The sequence below is a fragment of the Salvelinus fontinalis genome, chromosome 12 (genome assembly GCF_029448725.1).
Source record: "Salvelinus fontinalis isolate EN_2023a chromosome 12, ASM2944872v1, whole genome shotgun sequence".
Classification (NCBI taxonomy): domain Eukaryota; kingdom Metazoa; phylum Chordata; class Actinopteri; order Salmoniformes; family Salmonidae; genus Salvelinus; species Salvelinus fontinalis.
Window position 1 is genome coordinate 29252473 of NC_074676.1, and position 25197 is coordinate 29277669.

Genomic DNA, 25197 nt, shown 5'->3' on the forward strand with positions numbered 1-25197 from the left:
GGTGAGGTCATCATCCTCGAGCAACTTCTACAAGTTCTACCACACGACATTCGAACCTGGGTCCGAGAGCACGAGCCCAAGGACGGGCTTATGGCGGCCAAGTTTGCACTGCAGTACCTTAATGCACGTAAAGGGGGCCCACCACGACCTGCAGCACCCGCTCCAAGGAGTCTCAGAGACACAAGGGACATCAGGGATGCCAGAGATGGTGGAGGTAACTGTTCCCTGTCGTTGATCAGAAAAGGTAATGTACCTGTTAATGACATTGCTTATGGTCATCAGACACTGATCCAATGTGTCCATGGTGACCAGTCACAGCAGCCCACAGCTGAGCTCACAGTTGAGATTCAGGGTCAGAAATACCTCCTCAAAGTTGGGGTATTGGAGAAGCTACCTTTTGAGATGATTTTGGGGAGTGATGTGCCTGTACTCTCTGATCTGTTGGGAAGTGTGGGGGGTCAGCTATATGAGCAGTCAGTTTGCCAGTCTGATGTTCAGGTGTCATGTTCAGTTGTCACTCGTGCCCAGGCCAAAGCTGGTTTACAACCTCTGCCTGACTTGTGTGATAGTCTGTGCGAGGGGGGAACCAAAGGGCCTAGAAAGTCACGCCGCCAGCGGCGTCTTGAGAAGTATGTGGGTACCCCTGTACCTGTTGCTGATGTGTCTGGGTTAGAGGTGCAATGGGATGTTCCACAAAATTTTGCTACACTGCAGAAGTCTGACGCAACCTTGAAATGTTTGTTTGACAAGGCCTTAGCTGGGGACAGTCAATCTTCATGTGGGGGGATTTACACGGTAGACAACCACATACTCTACCTTGGGTCAGAGGCAGATAGCAGGAAGTTGGTGATGCCATCTACCTGTAGACCACTTGTTCTCAACCTTGCACATCCAGTTCCATGGGCAGGTCATCTAGGGCAACATAAGACCTATCTTAGGCTAGGCTCCCGTTTCTTTTGGCCCTCCATGTATACTGATGTACAAACATACTGCAAATCATGCCCCACGTGCCGTCCGTAGGTCTGACCGGGCTCCTCTATGTTCACTGCCAGTTATCTCTACCCCATTCAAGAGAATTGCAATGGACATTATTGGACCCTTGGAGAAGAGTAGCGCAGGTTACAAGTATATATTGATGATCTGTGACTATGCCACCCGGTTCCCAGAAGCCTTCCCACTCCGTTCCATAACCACTCCAAAAATAATCAGTGCTCTTGTTCAGCTCTTCTCTCGTGTAGGAATACCAGATGAAATCCTGACGGACCAAGGGACAAACTTCACCTCGCGACTGATGGTTCAACTCCACCAACAGCTGGGCATTAAAGGCTTGAGGACCACTCCCTACCATCCACAAACGGATGGGCTCGTAGAGAGATTCAATCAAACGCTCAAGAACATGCTGAGGAAGTTTGTGGCTGACACTGGTAAAGACTGGGATAAGTGGTTACCCTTTCTGCTTTTTGCTTACAGGGAGGTGCCTCAGGCATCGACAGGTTTCTCGCCATTCAAACTCCTCTATGGATGGCCTGTGCAGGGACCACTGGACCTGCTGAAGAAGTGCTGGGAAGGTCCCCCAGTAGCTACCTCAGGACAGGGGATTGTCCAGTATGTCCTCCAGATGCGAGACAGGTTGGAGCGGTACCGAGAGGAAGTTAGGGCAAACCTTCAGCAAGCCCAGAAGGCCCAGAAGAGAGGTTATGACCAGCACGCTCGCCACAGAGAGTTTGAGCCAGGACAGAAAGTCCTGCTCCTCCTTCCCTCGTCTACCAGCAAGCTCCTTGCGCAATGGCAAGGACCGTACCTAATCGGGAGGAAGATGGGCCCGGTGACCTACGAGGTGCTGCACCCCGACAAGGGTAAGAAGAAGCAAACCTATCGTGAACCTTCTCAAGGCCTGGGAGGAGAAAGAGGAACTCTCCAAGGGAAAGTCCTTTCTGTCCGCAGAGTAGAAGAAGAGGATGAGTCGGATGGAGTCACAGAGGCATGAAAAGAATGAGCAGAAGTCATACTGGCTCACCTGGAAGAAGACAAGCAAGATGAACTGAAGCAGCTGTTTGGCAAGTATCCAGCCCTCTTCAGTCAGAGACCAGCAAGAACCAAAGTCCTAGAACACGTCATTCGTTTGAAGCCTGGCCAGAACCCTGTCCGCCAGCATCCTTACCGTGTGCCTGAGAGGCTGGTAGTAGCCCTCAAGGAAGAGGTCCACACCATGATAGAAATGGATGTTGTCGAGCCATCTTCAAGTGAATGGAGCAGCCCTATTGTCATTGTCCCAAAGAAGGATGGCTCTTCGCGCGTCTGCATGGACTCCCGTAAGGTGAATGCTACCTCCCAGTTTGATGCCTATCTCATGCCCCGCATTGACGACTTACTGGAGAGAATAGGTAGAGCTCATTACATCACCACATTGGATCTCTGCAAAGGGTACTGGCAGGTGCCCCTGGATCAACAATCCAAGGCCTACACTGCATTCCGGACGCCGATGGGCCTGTTCCAGTTCAAGGTCATGCCGTTTGGCCTTCATGGGGCCCCTGCGACGTTCCAGAGGCTGATGGACAAGGTCCTCCAGGACTGTGAGGATTACTGTGCTGCTTACTTGGACGACGTGGTGATCTACAGCCACTCCTGGGAGGAGTACATATAGCATCTTAGCAGAGTCCTGGGGAAGATCCATGATGCAGGCCTTACGCTTAACCTCCTGAAGTGTGAGTGGGCGAAACAGGAGACAAAGTACCTGGGTTACCAGCTGGGTAAGGGGGAAGTTCGGCCTCAGGTGGACAAAGTGGAGTCCATCAGGAACAGCCCTCAACCCAGAACCAAGACACAGGTGAAGTCCTTCCTAGGTCTGGCAGGGTGGTACCGGAGATTAATTCCGCAGTTTTCGACCATCGCTGTCCCTCTGACCAACCTCACTTCAAAGGTGGCCAGCAACCCTGTGAAGTGGACTGAGGAGTGTGAGGAAGCCTTCATGATACTGAAAAAACGACTGTGCTCATTCCCTGTTCTCTAGACCCCTGATTTTCGGAAGAGGTTTCTCGTGCAGGTGGACGCTTCGGCTGTTGGAATTGGAGCTGTACTGGCCCAAGGGGAGCCAGGAGAAGAGCTTCCTGTGCTGTACCTGAGTCGGAAGCTGTTGCCAAGGGAAACAAGGTATTCTACAATCGAGAAGGAGTGCCTGGCTATAAAGTGGGCCCTAGATAGCTTCCGTTACTACCTTCTTAGGAGGGAATTTGACCTGCACACGGACCACAGAGTACTGACCTGGATCCAGACCATGAAGGACCGGAATTCTCGTGTGACCAGGTGGTATCTGGAGCTCCAGCCCTTCAGGTTATGTGTCCGTCACAAGGCAGGAAAAGAGAACGTCACGGCGGACTACCTATCAAGGCTCCCGAACCTGGTTGCTTAAGGAGAGGAGGAAGGTAATGTGACGTAGAAGTCCGTCACTGGCCGCGGGCAGCATTTGGTTCTTTAACGCACGCACACATTCATCACTCCTCCCTGCTCCGTTATAAGATAAGTTAACAAAGGCATTTTGGATCGAGCTGTGGATGGGGTAGCATTGTTTTTAGCTGTCCCATAAGGTAGACGTTTGATGGCAGTACTGTTGTTTTTGTTCCGTAATCACTTTGTAAATAAACACCTTTGCACAGAAGAACTTTTGCGGCTCCGCCATCTTTTTATTTTGATAGAGGTTAGGTTTTCCAGTTTAGCCTTCTGGCATACTCTACGTGACATATTGCCACAACTTTGGAAGTATGCTTGGGGTCATTGTCCATTTGGAAGACCCATTTGTGACAAAGCTTTAACTTCCTGACTGATGTCTTGAGACATTGCTTCAAAATATCCACATAATTTTCTTTCCTCATGATGCCATCTATTTTTTGAAGTGCACCAGTCCCTCCTGCAGCAAAGCACCCCCACAACATGATGCTGCCACCCATGTGTTTCACGGTTGGGATGGTGTTCTTTGACTTGCAAGCCTTCCCATTTTTTTCTCCAAATATAACGATGGTCATTATGGCCAAACAGTTCTATTTTTGTATCATCAGACCAGAGGACATTTCTCCAAAAATTACGATCTTTGTCCCCACGTGCAGTTGCAAACCGTAGTCTGGCTTTTTTATGGTGTTTTTGGAGCAGTGGCTTCTTCCTTTCTGAGCGGCCTTTCAGGTTATGTCGACATAGTAAAACGAGTCCTGTGGATATAGATGTTTTTGTACCAGTTTCCTCCAGCATCTTCACATGGTCCTTTGCTGTTGTTCCGGGATTGATTTGCAATTTTTGCACCAAAGTACGTTCATCTTTAGGAGACAGAACGTGTCTCCTTCCTGAGTGGTATGACGGCTGCGTGGTCCCATGGTGTTTATACTTGCATACTATTGTTTGTACAGATGAAGGTGGTACCTTCAGGCGTTTGGAAATTGCTTCCAAGGATGAACCAGACTTGTGGAGGTCTTGGCTGATTTATTTTGATTTTCCCATGATGTCAAGTAAAGAGGCACTGAGTTTGAAGGTATGCCTTGAAATGCATCCACAGGTAGACCTCCAATTGACTTAAATTATGTCAATTAGCCTATCAGAAGCTTCTAAAGCCATGACATCATTTTCTGGAATTTTCCAAGCTGTTTAAAGGCACAGTCAATTTAGCGTATGTAAACTGCTGACCCACTGGAATTGTGATTCAGTGAAATAATCTGTCTGTAAACAATTGTTGGAAAAAATACTTGTGTCATGCACAAAGTAGATGTCCTAACTGACTTGCCAAAACTATAGTTTGTTAAAACTTCTTAGGGATAGCCCCCCTTTTTTCAACTTTCGCCTAAATGACATACCCAAATCTAACTGCCTGTAGCTCATGCCCTGAAGCAAGGATATGCATATTCTTGGTACCATTTAAAAGGAAAAACTTTTAAGTTTATGTGAATTGAATGTAGGAGAATATAACACAATAGTTCTGGTAGAAGAAAATACAAATAAATAACCAACTGTTTTTTTACCTCCATCTTTGAAATGCAAGGGAAAGGCCACTGTTATAGCCATCACTCTGGTTGTAATTACGATAGTGTCCACAAGATGGCAGCAGTGTGCGCGCAAAGTTTCAGATGGATAACTTGGAGTAAGAGTGATCCCCAAGACTGTTAGTGAGAAGTCCCCAGGTACATTTGGCAAATTTTGGGAAAAAAAATCATTTTTCTGCAAGAATATTGTCAAATCTGTATACTTGGACTTTGATTTAGCTTTTCAAGTATTAGTAGCCATATTATTAGTTCAACATTTGCAAAACAACCAGTTTTCATAACTTCATAATTCTGAATATCCTTATAATTTTTGTCCAAAATGAAAAGGCATGCTGTCGGACAAGGTTAGTACCTACATTTTACGACATATACATATACAAGCCCAGCTCATTGGCTATCTAGCTAGCTTTGTTTGACCCAGATTGGTGCTTATTTGACAAAGATACATTAGTTCAAGTGATGGCCGCCCGCGTCATTGGCGTGCCATGAAGGTGATGCTCTCTGACCAAATATGGTGTTCTATAGGATATACTACACCCCTAATGAAATGGTGAAGTCTTGTTACCTTCTAGGATCTCTGAGGAATAGATACGAACGTGATTTGACTCGTTCAAACAACGTTTAGGGTGAGATTTCACCGATTCTTTTCTTTGTATTTCCACTCGTTCAATTTGCAAAATCGATCGTGTGTGCTATATGGACCTTTTTAGGATATGAAAAATGATTTTATCTAACAAAACGACACTTCATGTTATCTCTGGGACCCTTTGGATGATAACTCAGAGCAAGATTTCAGAATGTAAGTTCACATTTCACCTTCAGAAGTGAATATATCAAACCTATTGTGTTCAAAAAAGTGTTTTGTTGTTAGGCGCTCTCCTCAAACAATAGCATGGCATTTCTTTGCAGTAATAGCTACTGTAAATTGGACAGTGCAGTTATATTAACAAAAATGTAAGCTTTCAGCCGATATAAGACACAGATATAAGATGTGCCGACGTTTGTTGTTTCTCTAAAATCTGCGATCTTGATAACGCACTGCATGATTTACAACTGTCCCGTTGACGGAACGCCGATCCTTATTTAACAAGACATTTGAGGAGTGGTTGAAAAAAAAGTTTTAATGACTCCAACCTATGTGTATGTAAACTTCTGACTTCAACTGTAGATGTCTATGTGATTTGCATTTGGGGGTTATTGAACTGTCTTTGGTAGATGTCTATGTGATTTACATTTGGGGGGGTATTGCATTACAATACCCCTCAAATCAGAATTAGCCTAATTCCTCTGCCTTAACCAATGAAAAATAGCCTTCATTAAATATATCCTAAATAAGAGTCAGGACTATCACATGATAAATATCTGTGTAATTAAAATAGGTAAAATATAAATTAGCCTAATTTCTCAGCGCATTTCCAGTAGGAATGATGGTACTACAAATTGCGGATGAAGATAGTTATTGCTTTCTGAACTTCTGCTCTTAGCTCTGACTCCTATAGAGATGTGTAAAAAAAAAAAAAAAGTTACGTGGACAAATTTGTGGATATTTTCATAATAATCAGGGATCAGAAACAACCATACGCTGAGTATACAACATATTAAGAACACCTGCTCTTTCCCTGACTTAGCTTTCACCTGATCAGTCTACGATTCCTTATTGATGGCATCTGTTAAATCCACTCCAATCAGTGTAAAATAAGGATTTTGAAGCATTGAGACGTGGATTGTGCACGTGTGCCATTCAGAGGGTGAATAGGCAACACAAAAGATTGAAGTGCCTTTGAACGGCGTATGACAGGCGCACTGGTTTGCACAAGTTGTGTCAAGAACTGCAACGCTGCTGGGTTTTTCACGCTCAACAGTTTCCTGTCTGTATCACGAATACATACGGGAACCTGCATCCCTGTATAACGCTATTGACACCTTGTATAGTCGTGGCCATAAGTTTTGAGAATTACACAAATGTTAATTTTCACAAAGTCTGCTGCCTCAGTTTGTATGATGACAATTTGCATATACTCCAGAATGTTATGAAGAGTGATCAGATGAATTGCAATTAATTGCAAAGTCCCTCTTTGCCATGCAAATGAACTGAATCCCCCAAAATCATTTCCACTGCATTTCAGCCCTGACACAAAAGGACCAGCTGACATCATGTCAGTGATTCTCTCGTTAACACAGGTGTGAGTGTTGACGAGGACAAGACTGGAGATCACTCTGTCATGCTGATTGAGAAAGAATTAACAGACTGGAAGCTTCAAGAGGAGGGTGGTGCTTGGAATCATTGTTCTTCCTCTGTCAACCATGGTTACCTGCAAGGAAACACGTGCCGTCATCATTGCTTTGCACATAAAGGGCTTCACAGGCAAGGATATTGCTGCCAGTAAGATTGCACTTAAATCAACCATTTATCGGATCATCAAGAACTTCAAGGAGAGCGGTTCAATTGTTGTGAAGAAGGCTTCAGGGCGCCCAAGAAAGTCCAGCAAGCGCCAGGACCGTCTCCTAAAGTTGATTCAGCAGCGGGATCAGGGCACCACCAGTACAGCATCTGCACGCACAGTGAGGCGAAGACTTTTGGAGGATGGCCTGGTGTCAAGAAGGGCAGCAAAGAAGCCACTTCTCTCCAGGAAAAACATCAGGGACAGACTGATATTCTGCAAAAGGTACAGGGATTGGACTGTTGAGGACTGGGGTGAAGTCATTTTCTCTGATGAATCCCCTTTCCGATTGTTTGGGGCATCTGTAAAAAATCTTGTCCGGAGAAGACAAGGTGAGCGCTACCATCAGTCCTATGTCATGCCAACAGTAAAGCATCCTGAGACCATTCATGTGTGGGGTTGCTTCTCAGCCAAGGGAGTGGGCTCACTCACAATTTTGCCTAATAACACAGCCATGAATAAAGAATGGTACCAACACATCCTCCAAGAGCAACTTCTCCCAACCATCAAGGAACAGTTTGGTGACGAACAATGCCTTTTCCAGCATGATGGAGCACCTTGGCAAAAGTGATAACTAAGTGGCTCGGGGAACAAAACATCGATATTTTGGGTCCATGGCCAGGAAACTCCCCAGACCTTAATCCCATTGAGAACTTGTGCTCAATCCTCAAGACGAACAAAAACCCACAAACTCCAAGCATTGATTATGCAAGAATGGGCTGCCATCAGTCAGGATGTGGCCCAGAAGTTAATAGACAGCATGCCAGGGAAGATTGCAGAGGTCTTGAAAAAGAAGGGTCAACACTGCAAGTATTGACTCTTTGCATCAACTTCATGTAATTGTCAATAAAAGCCTTTGACACTTATGAAATGCTTGTAATTATATTTCGGTATTCCATAGTAACATCTGACAAAAATATCTAAAGACACTGAGGCAGCAGACTTTGTGAAAATTAATATTTGTCATTCTCAACTTTTGGCCACAACTGTAGAGTCCATGCCCCGACGAATATTGCAACTCAATATTAGGAATGTGTTCCTAATGTTTGGTATACTTGTATTTTTACTAGCTATGGAATAACCCATTGATGATCAAGTGGCGCTGTAATCTGTTCAGAATCTAAATGGATACATGCCATATTATAGTGGGTTTCCAACTAGGGCTGGGAATTGCCGGGGACCTCACAATACGATATTATCACTACTTTGGCGCTGATACGATTCGCGTTGCGATTCAATGCTGTGACAAGAGACGGCCTTGAACATTTGTTTTGATCAGTCATGGAAATAAAAGTGCTGAAAACAAATTGGCTCCCTATTTCAAAAGAAGTTGGAGAACAAGCTATGAATAGTGCTGAGCCATTAACTGAAAGGTTGGTTATTTTTTATTTTTTTAAGAACTCATTGACCAACATCCGTTCAATTATTTGAATTCCATTTTGTGAGGGTTTTTTCTGTGCGCTCATGAGTTTCTGTGAGTTTCTCTAGAGAGAAATCATATCCAGCCCAAACTGTGCGATGTAGCAGGGAGTAGTAGTTTCCAACAGGACAATATTCTAGATAGTTTAGCTCATAAAACGTGGTAATTGATTACAATGACCATAATCCATTGCACATCTACTTGTCCGGTCTGTTTCTTTTACACCTGCTATGGAACAGAGAAGAATGTGTGATTGTGAGGGGATATAGAGAGCAGCTGTTTCTTCCCGAGGTATCTCTACCTGAAAATACATGATCTAAGTGATTGATAGTTGGTATTCAGCAGTCATAAAAGTATTCCTTATTTACTTTAAAGAACTACAAAATAGTGATTTGTCAGACAGCATAGGCAGCAGCTCTGTTGAGATGAGAAGACATGGAATTAAATGTTAAAATAATCAAATAATATACACCTGACATTTTTTATTAAAGTAAGGTGAATAAATTGTTATTGAACCTTTATTTAACTAGGCAAGTCACTACTAAGCAGTAATTGGCAGTTACAACCATCATGGGACTTTTTTTATTATTAGTTTTATTCTGTGTTACAGCATTCAACCCACATAATGCATAGTGCAAATAATCGAAACCGGAATCGAAAACCGTGATAACAAACCTAACCGAAACTGACCCCCCCCCCCCCCCTGAAAAAGCACTAATTGCTCATCACTAGCTATGAAGTTTTGATGCAGTTACAGCCAAGTAGCGCAAAAATAATATTACAATATTGTCAAAACGATACGATGTATCATCAAAAATAATATCCCAACATGTAACTGTATCGATTTTATTTTTTCCCCATCACTATTCCAAACCCTGTCCAGTGTCCACCTGTGATCTGTGGCTGTTTTAGAAAAGGCAATATGCAGGCTTTTTATTTGTTTTTCTTTTGTGTCTATACACTGACTTTTCCCCATCCTCCATGTGTGCTGATGAATTGCAGCTGGGATGATGTTCCCTGGGTTTTTATGCAAGTCAATGAAATGTGAAATGCCTGCTAATCAGTTAATGGTAGCCCTTACTTTCTGCCAATTGTTACATCAACGGATGATGTTTCTGCAAATCTGAAGCCATTTAGTGGGAACAGTCTGAACTGTCTCAGATGAGGAAGGGAAACGGGAAGAACCTCCAGTCAATGTGCAGTATGTTGAAAAAGAAGATTAGCAGCATTACTATACAGTTATTCCATTGTGTTAGTAGTCACATGTAAAAGCACATGAGAAAATGATGAGGCTTGAAGACAGACTACCATCCTCTGGCCACACCCAGACCGTCAAATGTTAACACACAATGTTCTCTTTTGCTCTTAATTGGTTTGACCCTACAATATTCATTTTAGCAGTGGTAATAATATTGTTGCTGTATCAAATTCATTGATTAGCCTATTCTAGAAGAGGGTGTCATCCACACCATCAGGAAATGATTATACAAATTAGGCCTATGACAGGGTTGTGGGGGATGGGAAGGCAGCAGATAGTCAGTGAATGACTGGGGTGTTATATTTCTGTATTGATTGCCTCATTTTCTGATGACCCCAGTGCTCCCTCTCCCACTCATAATCCCCAACCTTACATGTGGTGGGCTGGCCGGATGGAGCCTTGGTTTTACTGGAAGTGCACTTAGCCCTGTTGCAGGATTTAACAAGGCCTTTTTAGCTGGACTCAGTTGAGTGCGTGGGCCAGACACAGTGGGAAGTGGCTGGCCTTCTACTGTTCTGTCTGTTTATCCTCCCCCTCCACTGTGCATACCTTTGCATTCCTGTCCATTTTTTCAAATGACAGTTTTCATGGAACATTTATTTAGAGAAACTGTGTGACCTTGCTGTATGAAGCCAGTATTACTCTCACATTACTGGTGTCTCGTGTTAACCTTACGGGCAGGGAGCATCTGTAGAGTTGAGTCAAGCTACAATAAAAAGCTATTGAAGATCTATCATCAAACTGTTGGACAATGAAATTCACTTTTCTTCAAATATCCTATGTTACAAACTGTGTGCCTTGATTGCTAAGTAATCTTTTATAACTAGTCTATGGATTGCCACCCTTTTCAGCTATTTATTAGTCACGACATTTAGGCTAGGCCAGGAGATGATACTTGTATGTGGTAGCCTATGTGCAGTCAGTGGAACTGAATGGTATTTTCCCTATTGTCTGCACTGCATTCATAGCTTAGTCTTTTCAGTAGCCTAGGCACTGGTAATAATATTGTGGTATTCTTTACATTGAGTGTGATTGCACTGTGTAGTACTGTATGTTCAAGTGCTCAAAGGGAAGCTTAAGAAGACAAAGGAAATGCTGGATGCTGATGAGGCGTAGCCGCTCTTATCTCGATGTGGGCGGCTCACAGAGAGGAATTGGGGTGTGAATGATGTCTGTAGTATATTTGGGTGGTAATGCATATGATTTCCCGCATTTACATTTAAGGTATGTATATAGCCTACTGTGTTTTATTTTTTACATTTGTTATATTTGTATGTGTTGAGGCATGGCTCACATCAGTGAGGATGGAGATAAAGAAGGAATGCGAGTGAGAAAGGGGTGATAGAAATATCCAAGAGAAAGATAGAGAAAATGGACAGAATTAAACTGAAATGAAGATCGAATAGAGGCGAGAAAGACATGGAAAGAGAGCTGGATCACAGTCGAATGATAAAATGGCGAAAAGGAGAAGTGTCTTTCTCTCTTTCCCAGTTTTTCAATTCCATATTTTGCTTTCTCTCCCTCCCCCTCTTTCTCTCCCTCCCCCATCTTTCTCTGAGAGCAGCTATAGTGATGGCATGTATTCTCTGGACAGTCTGATAAGCAAGCGCAGCTGCTGCTACAGCAGACTTTGGTTAAATAGCTTCACATGTGCAGCATGTCTGGTCTGTGCAGCTGTGTACTCTGTATGCCCCCCTGAGAAGCCACTGCACCCTTCTCATTAACTAAACATGACTCCTTAAGAGGATTATTAGCCCAATTTCTGGACAGGATGTCGGAAGCCATCAGCAGAGGGGAGAAAAACCATTACCATAATTGCATTGCGCTAGGGGAGGAGGAAAAGGGGAAGGATGCATAGATGTATAAAAAAAAAAGGAAGAAATGAGTGGCACTGAGAGAAGAGGACGGTAGGGATGCTGGAAAGAAGCAGGCGGCAGGGGAGGATCTGCTGATAGAGAGAGGAAGGCCTGTGAGGTTGAGCAATTACTCCTCCTTGATCCCCCCCCTGCGTCTGAGGGCTGACTTGGTATAGTCCTCCAACAATAAAACAGCCTACAGTAACCCTTCATGTGGCACATCTCTGGGTTCACACCGGTGGCCCACATTGGGTGAGGAAGGTGCAGCGTCTGCGATGCGGGCCTGTCAGAGGATGGTCCGAAAACGCCCCAGAATGGCGCCGGCTCAGTTCTTCAGATGGAGACAGGGCAGTGTGTTTAGTGTCAGGCATAGGTCTGTCTACGCCTGGCTAACTGCACCTCTCCTCTCTCTCTCTCCCTGCCTGGCAGGCTGAGCCACAGCATGAGTGAGTATTGCCTCCACACACAGACACTCTGCGTTTGTACATCTGCTCTGTCTCTGTCACGATCTGTCTGTCACCTTGTCACCTTCTCTTTCCTCTATCTCACTCTGTCACTATCTCTGTCTGTGACTATGAAGATGGTGGTGGTGGTCAGTTATATGAATGCTTATTCTCCACACAGGAAGTGGTGGCATAAGGGTGGGGTTTCACCTCCCCTGCTCCGCTCATTGTCAGAGTAAATGAAGATGCAGGTTTTCAGCTACTGACCCATCACACTTTTTTCTTTGTATCTCTGTGGAACTGCTGAGCATCAGTACATTACATGCAGAACTAAGGGAAAAGGATGAAACATAGAATTTAACATGTAAATCCAGATGCTAGAGAATTGATTTTAAGATGTTCTAGAATGCTTTCTGTGTGTGATGTTGTAACTATGTACAGACACAGTAAAATCACTATAATTTGTGAACCTTTAGACTGCTCGTTTGACTAAGCCCTGGGAAGAATTGTATGTATGTGCGCATGTATGTATGTGACACGAATCAGCACCGTGATATGGCCCATGTGTTACATGTACATTTATTCCTATACTGTCCTTTTTTTCTTGAGTTCTACTTTAGTGAACTATAGTGAATGTTTTCTGTTCTTGCAAAATCGTATGCAGTAAATACGCCACACAAATTTTGAGGGACAATGCAATTATGTAGGAGAAGGTTCTCGAGTCAGACCAGCTGGCTATATATGTTACATACTGCACATGTGTATTTGGCTGGATATATGCCATGAATAAAAGATCCAGGGAGTTTACAGCTTCTTTGTCCATTACTCAGGGAGTTTAGAACCTAAATATGAAATGATAGCCTAAAGTGTATGGTTTTTTAAATAAAAAAATGCGGATAAGTTCCCCCTCCCTTTTGACCCTTCACTTTCTGGAAACCATAGAATGAAACGCATAGCCTAATCTTGGTACTCTGTTATATTCTTCCACATAATGCCAGTTCACTAGGAAATGTATACATTTATTCAGATGTATTCTCTGTGTGTCTTGCTGTGTTTGGAGACATGACCTGAGCTCTCCTGGTATATAAATAGCTCCATTGTCAGCTCTTAGGGTGCAAACTGGGTAGAACCTGTTTCGTTTGGAGAGCAGAATCTCCTGAGGGGGGCGCTCCTTTCTCTCTGGCACAGACGATGGGAGGACCGAGCACAATGACTGAGCAAGAAATGTAATTGGCAAGATATAGCAGGAAATCTTCCTTTGATTTATCTTTTGAATAGAGCATAGGTACTGCTCTTATTGCTTGCGATACTGAAAAGCCTCAGCTTCCCCCTCCTTTCGCGCTCTCCGCACTGTTCATTTACACTTGTCATTTGACGGTCGGCTGCTGAAGTAATAAGTCAATGATAATTTATAGCTGTCAGTCAAGATGCGGACTGCTGCCACTCTGATGTCCGGTGATGTGATGGATTGGATAGACTGGGGCGAGGGTTTGAGCCTGTGGGGAAGGTTTGAGCCTGTGGCGAAGGGGGAGGGGCTGAGGCAGGGTGAGGTGGGGAGGGCTGGACGGGATGCTGCGCGGTCCGTCCTAGAGATGACAGGCGCCGAGACAGTCTGCAGGAAAAGGCCCATTATCTGAGAGAAGGGGATAGACTCCTATATATATATCATACTGACACCTGGAAAATACAAAATCCATTAGGCTTCGATTTGCTCTTTTCTTTTTTTCGCCAGTTCTACCATTTATTTACATTTTTTTCATATTTCTCTAGTATCTCCTAATGCTGGGCGAGGAAGTGTAAATGTGTGCCATTGTGATTTGCAGGCCTTAATCGCAGACTAAAGTATGACATTACCCTTTTCAGCTTTAAAAATGTCTTGTCTGCATTAAAGGGAATTCCACTCGAAAAGGCATGAGATTGTCTATTGGTTATTCCTCTGTATCAGACTTATGGAATATGGAAGGCAACGATAGGCTAAATTGTCAGATTTTTAATGCAAATAAATGTCCTCACATTGTAAAAGGGTGTGGCTGGCATTTAGCCTAGTTGTTAAAGCCAGTGTTCACTATCACAGAGAATGGGCGTAGTGAGAGAGTCAGCACAATGGATGTCAATCAGGGTATCTGTGTCATTGTGGCAGGCCTGTCACCACTGTGGTACCATTCATTCATGGGCTGGAATTTGGTTTCTTAACGATCTGCGATGGCTCTATGGACAATTCAGCACCACCATTTTTCATATAGTAGGCTATATCTTATTCTTAGCTTCTAACCCCACCCTGGTTTAGATGCATTGACCCCTCAACCACCGCCATCTTTTACATTGCTGTGTGTCTGGGTGGGTGAGTTTTTTTCCCCCCACCCCTCCCTCCCCTCTCGGGCTGGCTGGCTGCCTGGTGGCAACGTACAGCTCCACTACGAGGGCGGTTCTGCCTGTTCTGGGCACAACATTTTTCTCTTCGGACATCGGAAGGAGTGGAGGCTGATGTTTCTCTGTGCGTGCCAAAGTGTACATTAATTAGCTTACTCTATGTGAGATGGTGAGCACAGTCTACGTGCACCTACACAGCTGTGCAAATTTGCTCATGAATTAAACCCATGATTAACATGACAAAACAAGATGTCAATTTGAGTTCCTTGTATGTAGGAATTGCAATAGTAATGTCATTTTTTATTTTGGTACTGAAATGTAGGCTTGCTATATCACCATTTTGACCCCTTAAGGAAGTGAGACAGCAGACAGACGAACATTTTAGTCTCTTCAAGATGCATCCATCCGTCTCTTGTATATCATGTTAGCCAGTTGAATGTAGATGCTGATGAATCTCAGCCCACTGTGGAGTTTGTTCCCTAAGGTAGGAAATTGAAGATGGGATGATATGAGGACAAAGGGCCAGGTGCGGTGCGTCTAATCGACTGGTGCTCATCATCAGTCAGGCTTCGTTGAATTAGCTGTAAAATGACTTGAGATGGGCTCTGGGTTTGTGGGGATGGGATGGAGCATGAAAATGGCTTAACGCTTGACAAGATACGTAACAGGAGTTATTTTTGAGTGGTTAGAATGTCAGGTCAGGAGGAGGCTTCTACGGCTACTAAGAACATGCAGTTGCTATGCCCTGATTGCTGGCCTCCCATTTTTAGCACAGCGTTCATGATGATAGTTCTTCTCCTTAGTTAGCCCTTGCAGCTAGCATTTTGCAGGAGACCTGAATGTGTGGTCAAGTGGAATGTTGGTTAAAGCCATTCTAACCTCCAGCATTTCTGTCTTTCCAGGGGTTTCTGAAGAATGAGAGGGACAATGCGCTGCTCTCTGCAATCGAGGAGTCACGTCGCAGGGTAAGTGGCACTCTCTTGGCTGACTGGTTTGCCATGACCACACCCTCTCTGCACCCCATGTTCACATCTAATAATCCCATTTGGCTTTAACATACCTGGGGCCTCATTTATCAATATTGCGTTGAAACTATTCTAAAATAGTACTTACCGAAGGCAATTAGATTGTTCGTACACAGAAAAAGTGTGATTTGTCAAACAATCCTATGAGCATCATACGCACACTGGTAGGAGATCCATTGATAAATACCAATTGTTTGTAGCCTCAGTGCTGGTGCACAACCTAGGCTATTAGTATTTCGAAACGTCCCTAATTAACCATAGACAATCATCCCTTTAAAGCCTGTGGGAATATACAACGCTGTACCATGAACTGGCCTACAATGGCGCAACCCAAAAAAGCTAAGGGGAAAAAATAACTTTTCCGAGACTGAAATAGAGGTGCTAGTGTCAGAGATTGAATACAACCAAAATGTTTTATTTCACTCGCCCAGTTGTGGTTTGACCAGTAAAATTGAATACAGCTACGAAGAGAGAACTGTCCTAATGGTCCTAAGTTGCTTTAGCAATGGCAATATACTTCAAATGAGTAGGCAAAACTCACCAATAAGCCATTCATCCTCAACAGCACGAAGGCGTATAGACCAGCATTGCTGTTTTGCAAAATGAACGAGTCGTGCGTTCCACCTGGCCAACACATTCAGCAACGTTTTATTGCGTATCACGTGACCTGCACATTGAGTGCAAGCCTTTTCTGTTCACATAGTTTTAACTCATTTTGGGATGGCGCTTTTATGGCGATGTGGGTGCCGTCTCTTGCGCCGTTCGTATTTGGGAACCCATTGGTGGCGAAGAAACCCCTGTTGTGCTGTGGTTTATGGAAATTGTATGTTTCAGTTTGTATGTTATTGCATACAAAACATTGGTTCATCAAGGGATGTGAGATGCCGATAGGCAAGCTCTTGCTGAAAAGTGCCCGTTGCCAAAAACCTGAGGGTAGATAGCACTTTGATGTTCACCGGACTAGCCTTTCTAAATGGGTTTTAAATCCTCGCAAGGATCCTATAAGATTGGTTTTGGGAAACGATATCTGATGAGCCAATCTGTCGTTTCTGCAAAAATAATCCTACCTGTTTCCAAAAAACGCTCACTCTGCGAAATGCAGCGTGTGCTAAATCTTCCAACCGAGCAAAATCAGCCATCTTTCATTCCATTTCCCATTATCTCCGTCTTTTATAGTATTTCAGAAATAGTTTAAAATTCACGTGCCACTAATTTAACAAATTACTGTACTTTATAGGGATTATTATTGTAACAAATGCACTGATATGGTCACAATGAAAATACAATTAACTCTCACATATATTTTCCACATCCTACGCTTGACAAGCAGTTCCCTTATTCCACCACTGGTCATGGCTATGTGTACATTTATGCACCAGCTCAAGCAAACGTTCATATTGATAAATCTCACACTTTGCTAAGGTTTCCCTCCATGGCATCTTGACATACCAAATGTTCTCCTGAATAGGCTTTAGTTGCAATCTGTCTCGCACTTTTTAATAAAACGAATAAACCCATACCCTGTGTTGTCAATCATGACTTGCTCACCTTGTACCAATATAAACCCTTTGCCTATTATCTTTCTTAAATGGTTTCCTCTGCATGAGTTCAGACCAGGTTTAATTAGGAACAGTTCTAATTATCATCCACTGTCCCGGTGGGATTGAGATAGATAAGGTCTCTGGATTCTAATCGGTTCTTGGCTAAATCTGGACCAGCCATAAATGCAGACCCACTTTAGTGTCACAATCCCATCCCTCCACACACCCAGGCATCACAGGGCGTGAGCCACTTTGAAGAGCCTGCATAGTCCCAGATCTCACTTTTACTGTGTGGGGCCTCAGGATACCTGCATGGGTGATTGGAGGTGTTTATTGTGCACAGATAAAGAGCCTTCAGAAAGTATTCATACCCCTTGACTTATTGCACATTTTGTTGTGTTACAGCCTGAATAAAAACTATTTTGTTGTTTTTTCTCATTCATCTATACCCAATACCCCATAATGACAAAGTGAAAACATGTTTTTAGAAATGTTTACACATTTATTGCAAATTAAATACAGAAATATCTCATTTACATAAGTATTCACACTCCTGAGTCACTACATGTTAGAATCACATTTGGGAGCGATTACAGCTGTGAGTTTTGTTGGTTAAGTCTCTAAAGCGTTGCACACCTGGATTGGACAATATTTGCACATTATTCTTAAAACAATTCTTCAAGCTCTGTCAAGTTGGTTGTTGATCATTGCTAGACAGCAAAGTCTTTTCATAGATTTTCATGCTGATTTAAGTCAAAACTGTGAAGGCCACTCAAGAACATTTGTCTTGGAAAGCAACTCAAGTGTATATTTGGCCTTGTTGTAGGTTAATGACCTGCTGAAAGGTGAACTTGGAAAGCAGAACCAGGTTTTCCTCTAGGATTTTGCCTGTGCTTAGCTCTATTCCAATTATTTTTATCCTAAAAAACTCCCTAGTCCTTGCCGATGACAGGCATATCCATAACATGATGCAGCCACCACCATGCTTGAAAATATGAAGTGGTACTCAGTGATATGTTGTTGGATTTTACGCAAACATAACGCTTTGTATTCAGGACATAAAGTGAATTTCTTTGCCACATATTTGTAGTTTTACTTTAGTGCCTTATTGCAAACAGGATGCGTGTTTTGGAAAAATGTTATTCTGTACAGGCTTCCTTCTTTTCACTCTGTCATTTAGGTTAGTATTGTGGACTAACTACAATGTCGTTGATCCATCCTCAGAGTTTAATGGCTGTGATTGGAGAAAACTAACTGTTTTAAGTCACCATTGGCCTCTTGGTGAAATCGCTGAGCGGTTTCCTTCCTCTCTGGCAACTGAGTTAGGACGCCTGTATCTTTGTAGTGACTGGGTGTATTGATACACCATCCAAAGTGTAATTAATACCTTTGAAATGCTCAAGGGATATTCAATGTCTGCTTCTTTTTTTTTTACCCATCTGCCAATATGTGCCACCCTTTGCGAGGCATTGGGAAACCTCCCTGGCCTTTGGTTGAATCTGGGTTTGAAATTCACTGCTTGACCGAGGGACCTTAGAATTGTACGTATGTGTGGGGTAGAGAGATGAGGTAGTCATTTAAAAAAAATCTTGTTAAACACAATTGCACACAGTGAATCCATGCAACTTATTAAGTGACTTGTTAGGCACGTTTTTACACTTGAACGTATTTAGGCTTGCCATAACAAAAGGGTTGAATACTTATTGACTCAAGACATTTCAGCTTTTCATTATTTATTCATTTGCAATGATGTCTAAAAACATAATTCCACTTTGACATTATGGATGGGGTATTGTGTGTAGGCCAGTCGCACACAATCTCAATTTAACCCATTTTAAATTCAGGTTGTAACACAACAAAATGTGGAAGAAATCGAGGGGTGCGAATACTTTCTGAAGGAACTGTATCTCCCATGGCGAGAGTTTTTGCAGCGTTGGCTATTTTAAATAAATCATGTGCTTTGTAACCCATTTATGCAGCCTATCCTGGTTCTCTCAATTATTTCAAATTGGTCTGTCCAAATTAAATTTGTTCTCTCTCTCTCTTCGTACTTACGTGTTCTCTGTTCTTGTTCTCTGTCAGACGTTCCTCCTGGCAGAGGAGTACCACCGTGAGTCCATGCTGGTTCAGTGGGAGCAGGTGAAGCAGAGAGTACTGCACACCTTGCTGGGAGCAGGGGAAGATGCTCTGGATTTCAGCCAAGACGTAGAGGTCAGTGTCTCCATCTGATGTTTATCATTGTCCTATGAACCCTAAAGCACACATCCAGATATAATCTATATACATATAATATATGACTTTACCACATTGAGATAAATAACGCACTCATCAAAAATGTTTACTGACCCAGATGGATGTTGCAGAATTCAATAGGCCCCTCCCATTTGCGAGTATTTTCCTTAAATATTTTCTTTTTCAAAACATAAATGGCAAGCACTCCTGTTTTTAATAATGGATAATGATCCAGCACATTCAGTTGGGGTCTCCCACAATGTTATCAGTCTTTACCAAAGCAATGTTTGTTTTATGTTACTTTGTTTAGATAACCTTCAGGGCTCCAGATATTTAGCACAGTAGGAAAACTGCTGTGGTATTCACAATTTCCTAACTGTAGTTCTTACACATTGTCCTGTGGAGTGTGTGTGTGTGTGTTAGAGTTGATTTGGAGGGATTTGTCTTTCCCTGTGCTTATTGAATTATTAACCAACAGTTACATTTTAAATTTGTGACCTGCTGTTCACTCTCTATGACAGAAACACACTACCTACTGTGTTCAGTTGTTGCTGTCTATACTCTCTTCTCTTATAATGCCATGTCTCATACAGCATTTATACTGCCCTATACATGGAATATACATTTATACTTCCCTATACATGGAATATACATTTATACTGCCCTATACATGGAATGTACATTTATACTGCCCTATATATGGAATGTACATTTATACTGCCCTATACATGGAATATACATTTATACTGCCCTATACATGGAATATACATTTATACTTCCCTATACATGGAATATACATTTATACTGCCCTATACATGGAATATACATTTATACTGCCCTATACATGGAATGTACATTTATACTGCCCTATATATGGAATGTACATTTATACTGCCCTATACGTGGAATATACATTTATACTGCCCTATACATGGAATGTACATTTATACTGCCCTATACATGGAATGTACATTTATACTGCCCTATATATGGAATGTACATTTATACTGCCCTATATATGGAATGTACATTTATACTGCCCTATACATGGAATGTACATTTATACTGCCCTATACATGGAATGTACATTTATACTGCCCTATACATGGAATGTACATTTATACTGCCCTATACATGGAATGTACATTTATACTGCCCTATACATGGAATATACATTGTATGGGTGTGTCCCTTTTGTTCTCAAGAATACATGGTTGATCTGGATAAATGTTTATGCGTGTACGTGCGTGCATTTTATAATGCGTGTACATTCAACCGTGAGCTTAGTTCACAATGGCTTTCACGCTATATTGGTCACGACTACAATTATGAGCAACAAAGATTGAGGCTATAACCCTTCGTTTCTCTCGCCATCACATAACTACACACTTTTAGTCACAATTTTTTAGGTTTACCCTGTCCTCTCAGGGCAGCTTTCTATTTGACGTTCAGTGAAATGACTTGTCATGTATCGTCTCCCTGTCTGTTTGTGTTGCAGCCCAGCTTTGTGAGTGACGCAGGGACTCCTGGGCGGAGTGCTCTTGACAGCGTGGAGGTAGCCTATGGACGACAGGTTAGTAATTTGGCCTGACGCTGATTGCAGTGCAGCACCACTTAACGTGAGATACCTACAGTACATAGCAAAAAAAGGGAAGTGCAGTCTGCAATTAGTATCACTTAAAATGTTCAAAGATGTGAATCACCAAACCCGTTCTCTCTCGTGTATTTTATAAATTTCCCTATGTGACGATATTAGACTTTAATAGGCTGTAATACATCCAGTCAGCCTGGGGCTAAGTGCCCTGGAACCTTGTGGGCTGAAATGGATGCACAGCCTCAGTCAGGATGCAGCTGCACTGTAGTGCACTTCACTTCATAGTTATGGGGTCCTGCTAAACAAGGCAGCAATAGATCAAAGAATTGATTAGCTGGCAGAGCCAGGGCATGCTGGGTAATTTCTCTGCTCCACTGCACGGGGGTCGGACAGCCTGTCTCTATATCGTCCTCCCCAGTCACTCGATAAACACTGGAGTTTTAGTCCACTGGTTAAAGAGGACAGAATGTGTCGCCATATTGCCTGCGGTGTCATCATGCTGCTCTTTATGATCTTCTTTGATGACCTCCTGAACGTTTTCATCCTTTTTGTCCTGTTTTTCATCATCCATCACTTCTCTATGCGGTCATAGTGTTCCCTGGGGACGACTGGGACCGGGGCGCGGATCAGGGCCCCCTGGTCTTAGTGCTGAAACGGACAGCATTCAGTCTGTCAGTACCTGTCTGTCCTCTGACCCATCTGTAAGTGTTTCTCTGCTTTTGTTCCGCCTCAGATCTACCTCTTCAATGAGAAGATAGTGAACGGACACGTCCAGCCCAACCTGGGCGACCTCTGTGCCTCAGTGGTAGACAGCCTGGATGACAAGGTTAGCTTCACGGAACCATTCCACATTCCTTTGTGTCTGTCTACGTTTGTCTTCCGCTGGGTTGGTAAATTCTCCAATGGCCAGTTGTGGACATTTTGGATAACGAGTGTGTATATCTGAATGAGTATATATGTTTGTCTCTACAGAACGTGTCAGATATGTGGCTGATGGTGAAGCAGATGACAGACGTGCTGCTGGTCCCAGCCAAAGACACGCTGAAGAGCCGCACGTCTGTGGACATGAAGATGGCTTTCGTCACGCAGGCCCTGCAGTTCCTGGAGAACAGGTCAGGGGGGAGAGCCGTAGAATTAGAATGAGAACACTCCCTAAATGTATTGCGAAATACACATGTAGTTACCCCTCCACTAACGTTTCTCTTTGTCTTCCCTCTACGGCAGCTACAAGAACTACACCATGGTGACGGTGTTTGGGAACCTGCACCAGGCCCAGCTGGGCGGAGTCCCTGGCACCTATCAGCTGGTGTGCAGCTTCCTCAACATCAAACTACCAGGGCCTCTGCCAGGCATGCAGGTACTACTGCCCCCCGCACTGCAGCACATTCTGCTAGAAACGACATTAGCACTGTGCCCAGCCTTACTTACTAGTCCAGCCTTCCCTGGACTATTCCAGTTGGCGTTTTTACTAAGTGTGGTGTAGAGACATGCAGGTTAACTCTGCTGTGTGTGTGTGTTTATAATAGGATGGTGAGGTGGAGGGTCACCCAGTCTGGGCTCTGATCTACTACTGCCTGCGCTGTGGGGACCTGGGGGCTGCCATGCAGGTGGTGAACCGGGCTCAGCACCAGCTGGGAGACTTCAAGACCTGGTTCCAGGAATATATGAACAGCCCTGACAGACGGTAGGAACCTCACACATAATGTAACTCCGCTGTGTTAGTAAACTGTTCTAGGCTGATTAGCTTTCCATTTCACTTTCTCCTGGAATTTGACGTGCTGTAACAATATGGCTCAGAACACCAAAGCACCCGTGTGATTTCTTTGCTCATGAATCGAATCTAATCTCCTTAGTACTCATTTTCTCTCCATCTCTTACTGTCTACTGCTCTCTGTCTGACCTGTGCTGTGTCCTCTCCTCAGCTTGGCCCCTGCCACAGAGAACAAGCTGCGTCTCCACTACCGCAGAGTGCTGAGGAACAGCGCTGACCCCTACAAGAGGGCCGTCTACTGCCTCATTGGGAAGTGTGACATCGCAGACAACCATGGAGAGGTGGCCGACAAAACCGAGGACTACCTGTGGCTCAAGGTGCTTGCCTGATGACCACTCTGTAGAGTCAGGATATTAATATTTTACCACTGTACATGATACGTAGCGCTAGTTGGGGAGAATCTGGTCAAATAGGTAAATGAACCCTCACATTAACGTAGACCTGTCCCTTCCTCCATGCCCACAGCTCAACCAGGTGTGCTTCGATGAAGACGGCAGCAATGCTCCTCAGGACAGACTGACACTGGCCCAGCTACAGAAACAGCTTCTAGAGGACTATGGTGAGTTCAGAACACTTCTGGGTACATGACAGCCAGACTACTAATTTGAACAAAAATAGACCTTCAATACTAATTCTGTTCTAAGAGAGAATACTGTCTAGGACTGGAGGACTCTATTAAAGTAGAGTTGTGTAATATCACCACTTCTCAGTCCCCCCTGGGAACTGCTCTGCTCAGATAAAGGAGTGCTTCACTGTTCACTTTTAAGACTTAAACTTTTCTTAAGTTTTATCAGACATAAGGAGGCAAAGTTCTCCCACCTGGAGGATGAATCATGGCTTGTTATCTCGCTCATTTCCACACAGTGCAATAAAAGGTGACTGTGACTCATAGATAAGCTTGCTGCCTTTCAAAATGGGTGATGTATTCATGTTTACTTCCTACTTGGTTGAACATGAACTTTACTGAGAGGGATTAATGCAAGTTGATGACTAAGTAGTAGAAGTGGAATAGTTTTGGTTTGTTTGTAATTGTTTAGAATCTTTGTAATGCGGCGCAAATACATTTCTGACTTTATTAATATATATTCAATTAGCATGTTCTATTCCCTTTCCCATGATGTGAATGTGATCCTAATGATTTAGAGTTTATTTCTGTTCCTTATCTGCAGGAGAGTCCCACTTCTCAGCCATCCAGCAACCGTTCCTGTACTTCCAGGTGCTGTTCCTCACGGCCCAGTTTGAGGCTGCGGTGGCCTTCCTGTTCCGGGTGGAGCGTCTACGCAGTCATGCTGTTCACGTGGCTCTGGTTCTCTACGAGCTAGGGCTGCTGCTCAAGTCATCTGGACAGAGCGCACAACTGTGTACGTCAGGCTACGTGTTTGACTTGCTCTACATTTGCTTAATTTCTAGTCTCACACTTGTATTTCACACTTGTTTCTTATAGTTTTGAAGCTGATGGCTACTGATAAGTGAATGTTTTTCTACATTTCAGTGAGTCAGGAGGCTGGGGACCCCCCTATGGTCCGACGGCTCAACTTCATCCGTCTCCTCATGCTCTACACACGCAAGTTTGAGTCCACAGACCCCCGGGAAGCTCTACAGTACTTCTACTTCCTACGGTTCGTTAAGTTACATTGCAGCCATCCTCCTAAGAGATGCTGCTGTCAGTTGGAGAGACCTCTCCACCACTCCACTGTGTGTCAATAACACTTGGAGGCATGGCGGTATAAAGGGAAAATGAAGTCTTTGTTAGGGGATTTCTGGGTGATTGAAGAGATGAGGCCTCATGAATAAGCCAGTGGGCCATGAATCCAGTTCACCATGAATAATACAGAGGCTTTCACACATGCCCTTGGTTGGGTCATTTACTCTTTCTATTGGGGTTAAGAGAATTAAGCGTTTTGATTAGAGCCTTCAGACCTCTATTGTTAATTAAAAGCTGTAATGTGTATCAAATAGTTTTGTTTGAATATCAAATATGTGATTGTCTATCCTCTCTTCCTTTTGGGTACAGGAATGAAAAAAACAGCCAAGGAGAGAACATGTTTTTGTGCTGTGTTAGCGAGCTGGTGATTGAGAGTCGAGAGTTTGACATGCTTCTGGGAAGACTGGAAAAAGATGGCAGCAGGAAGGTAATGGTCACACCTTTGTTCTCACTCATGATAAATGTATGTTTTAAGAGAAGACTCTCGGTTCAAACCCCTCTTTAAATGTTATTCACTTCA

The 25197-nt window shown here is 43.5% G+C and overlaps 1 protein-coding gene across 4 annotated transcripts in view; it reads left to right on the forward strand.

The window, feature by feature from the left end:
- LOC129867111 (nuclear pore complex protein Nup93) overlaps positions 1-25197 on the forward strand; it is a 47583-nt gene that overhangs the window by 17484 nt on the left and 4902 nt on the right. For 3 of the 4 annotated variants that reach the window (XM_055940297.1, XM_055940296.1, XM_055940298.1), the window contains 12 exons: positions 15712-15774; positions 19458-19586; positions 21106-21180; positions 21935-22027; positions 22174-22313; positions 22426-22558; positions 22728-22885; positions 23124-23289; positions 23438-23531; positions 24142-24333; positions 24465-24591; positions 24987-25104. In XM_055940297.1, the coding sequence (XP_055796272.1) occupies positions 15712-15774; positions 19458-19586; positions 21106-21180; positions 21935-22027; positions 22174-22313; positions 22426-22558; positions 22728-22885; positions 23124-23289; positions 23438-23531; positions 24142-24333; positions 24465-24591; positions 24987-25104 (1488 nt within the window). Of the gene's footprint in view, positions 1-12124; positions 12443-15711; positions 15775-19457; positions 19587-21105; positions 21181-21934; positions 22028-22173; positions 22314-22425; positions 22559-22727; positions 22886-23123; positions 23290-23437; positions 23532-24141; positions 24334-24464; positions 24592-24986; positions 25105-25197 lie in introns of those variants that run through there. The other variant, XM_055940299.1, reaches the window with a different exon arrangement.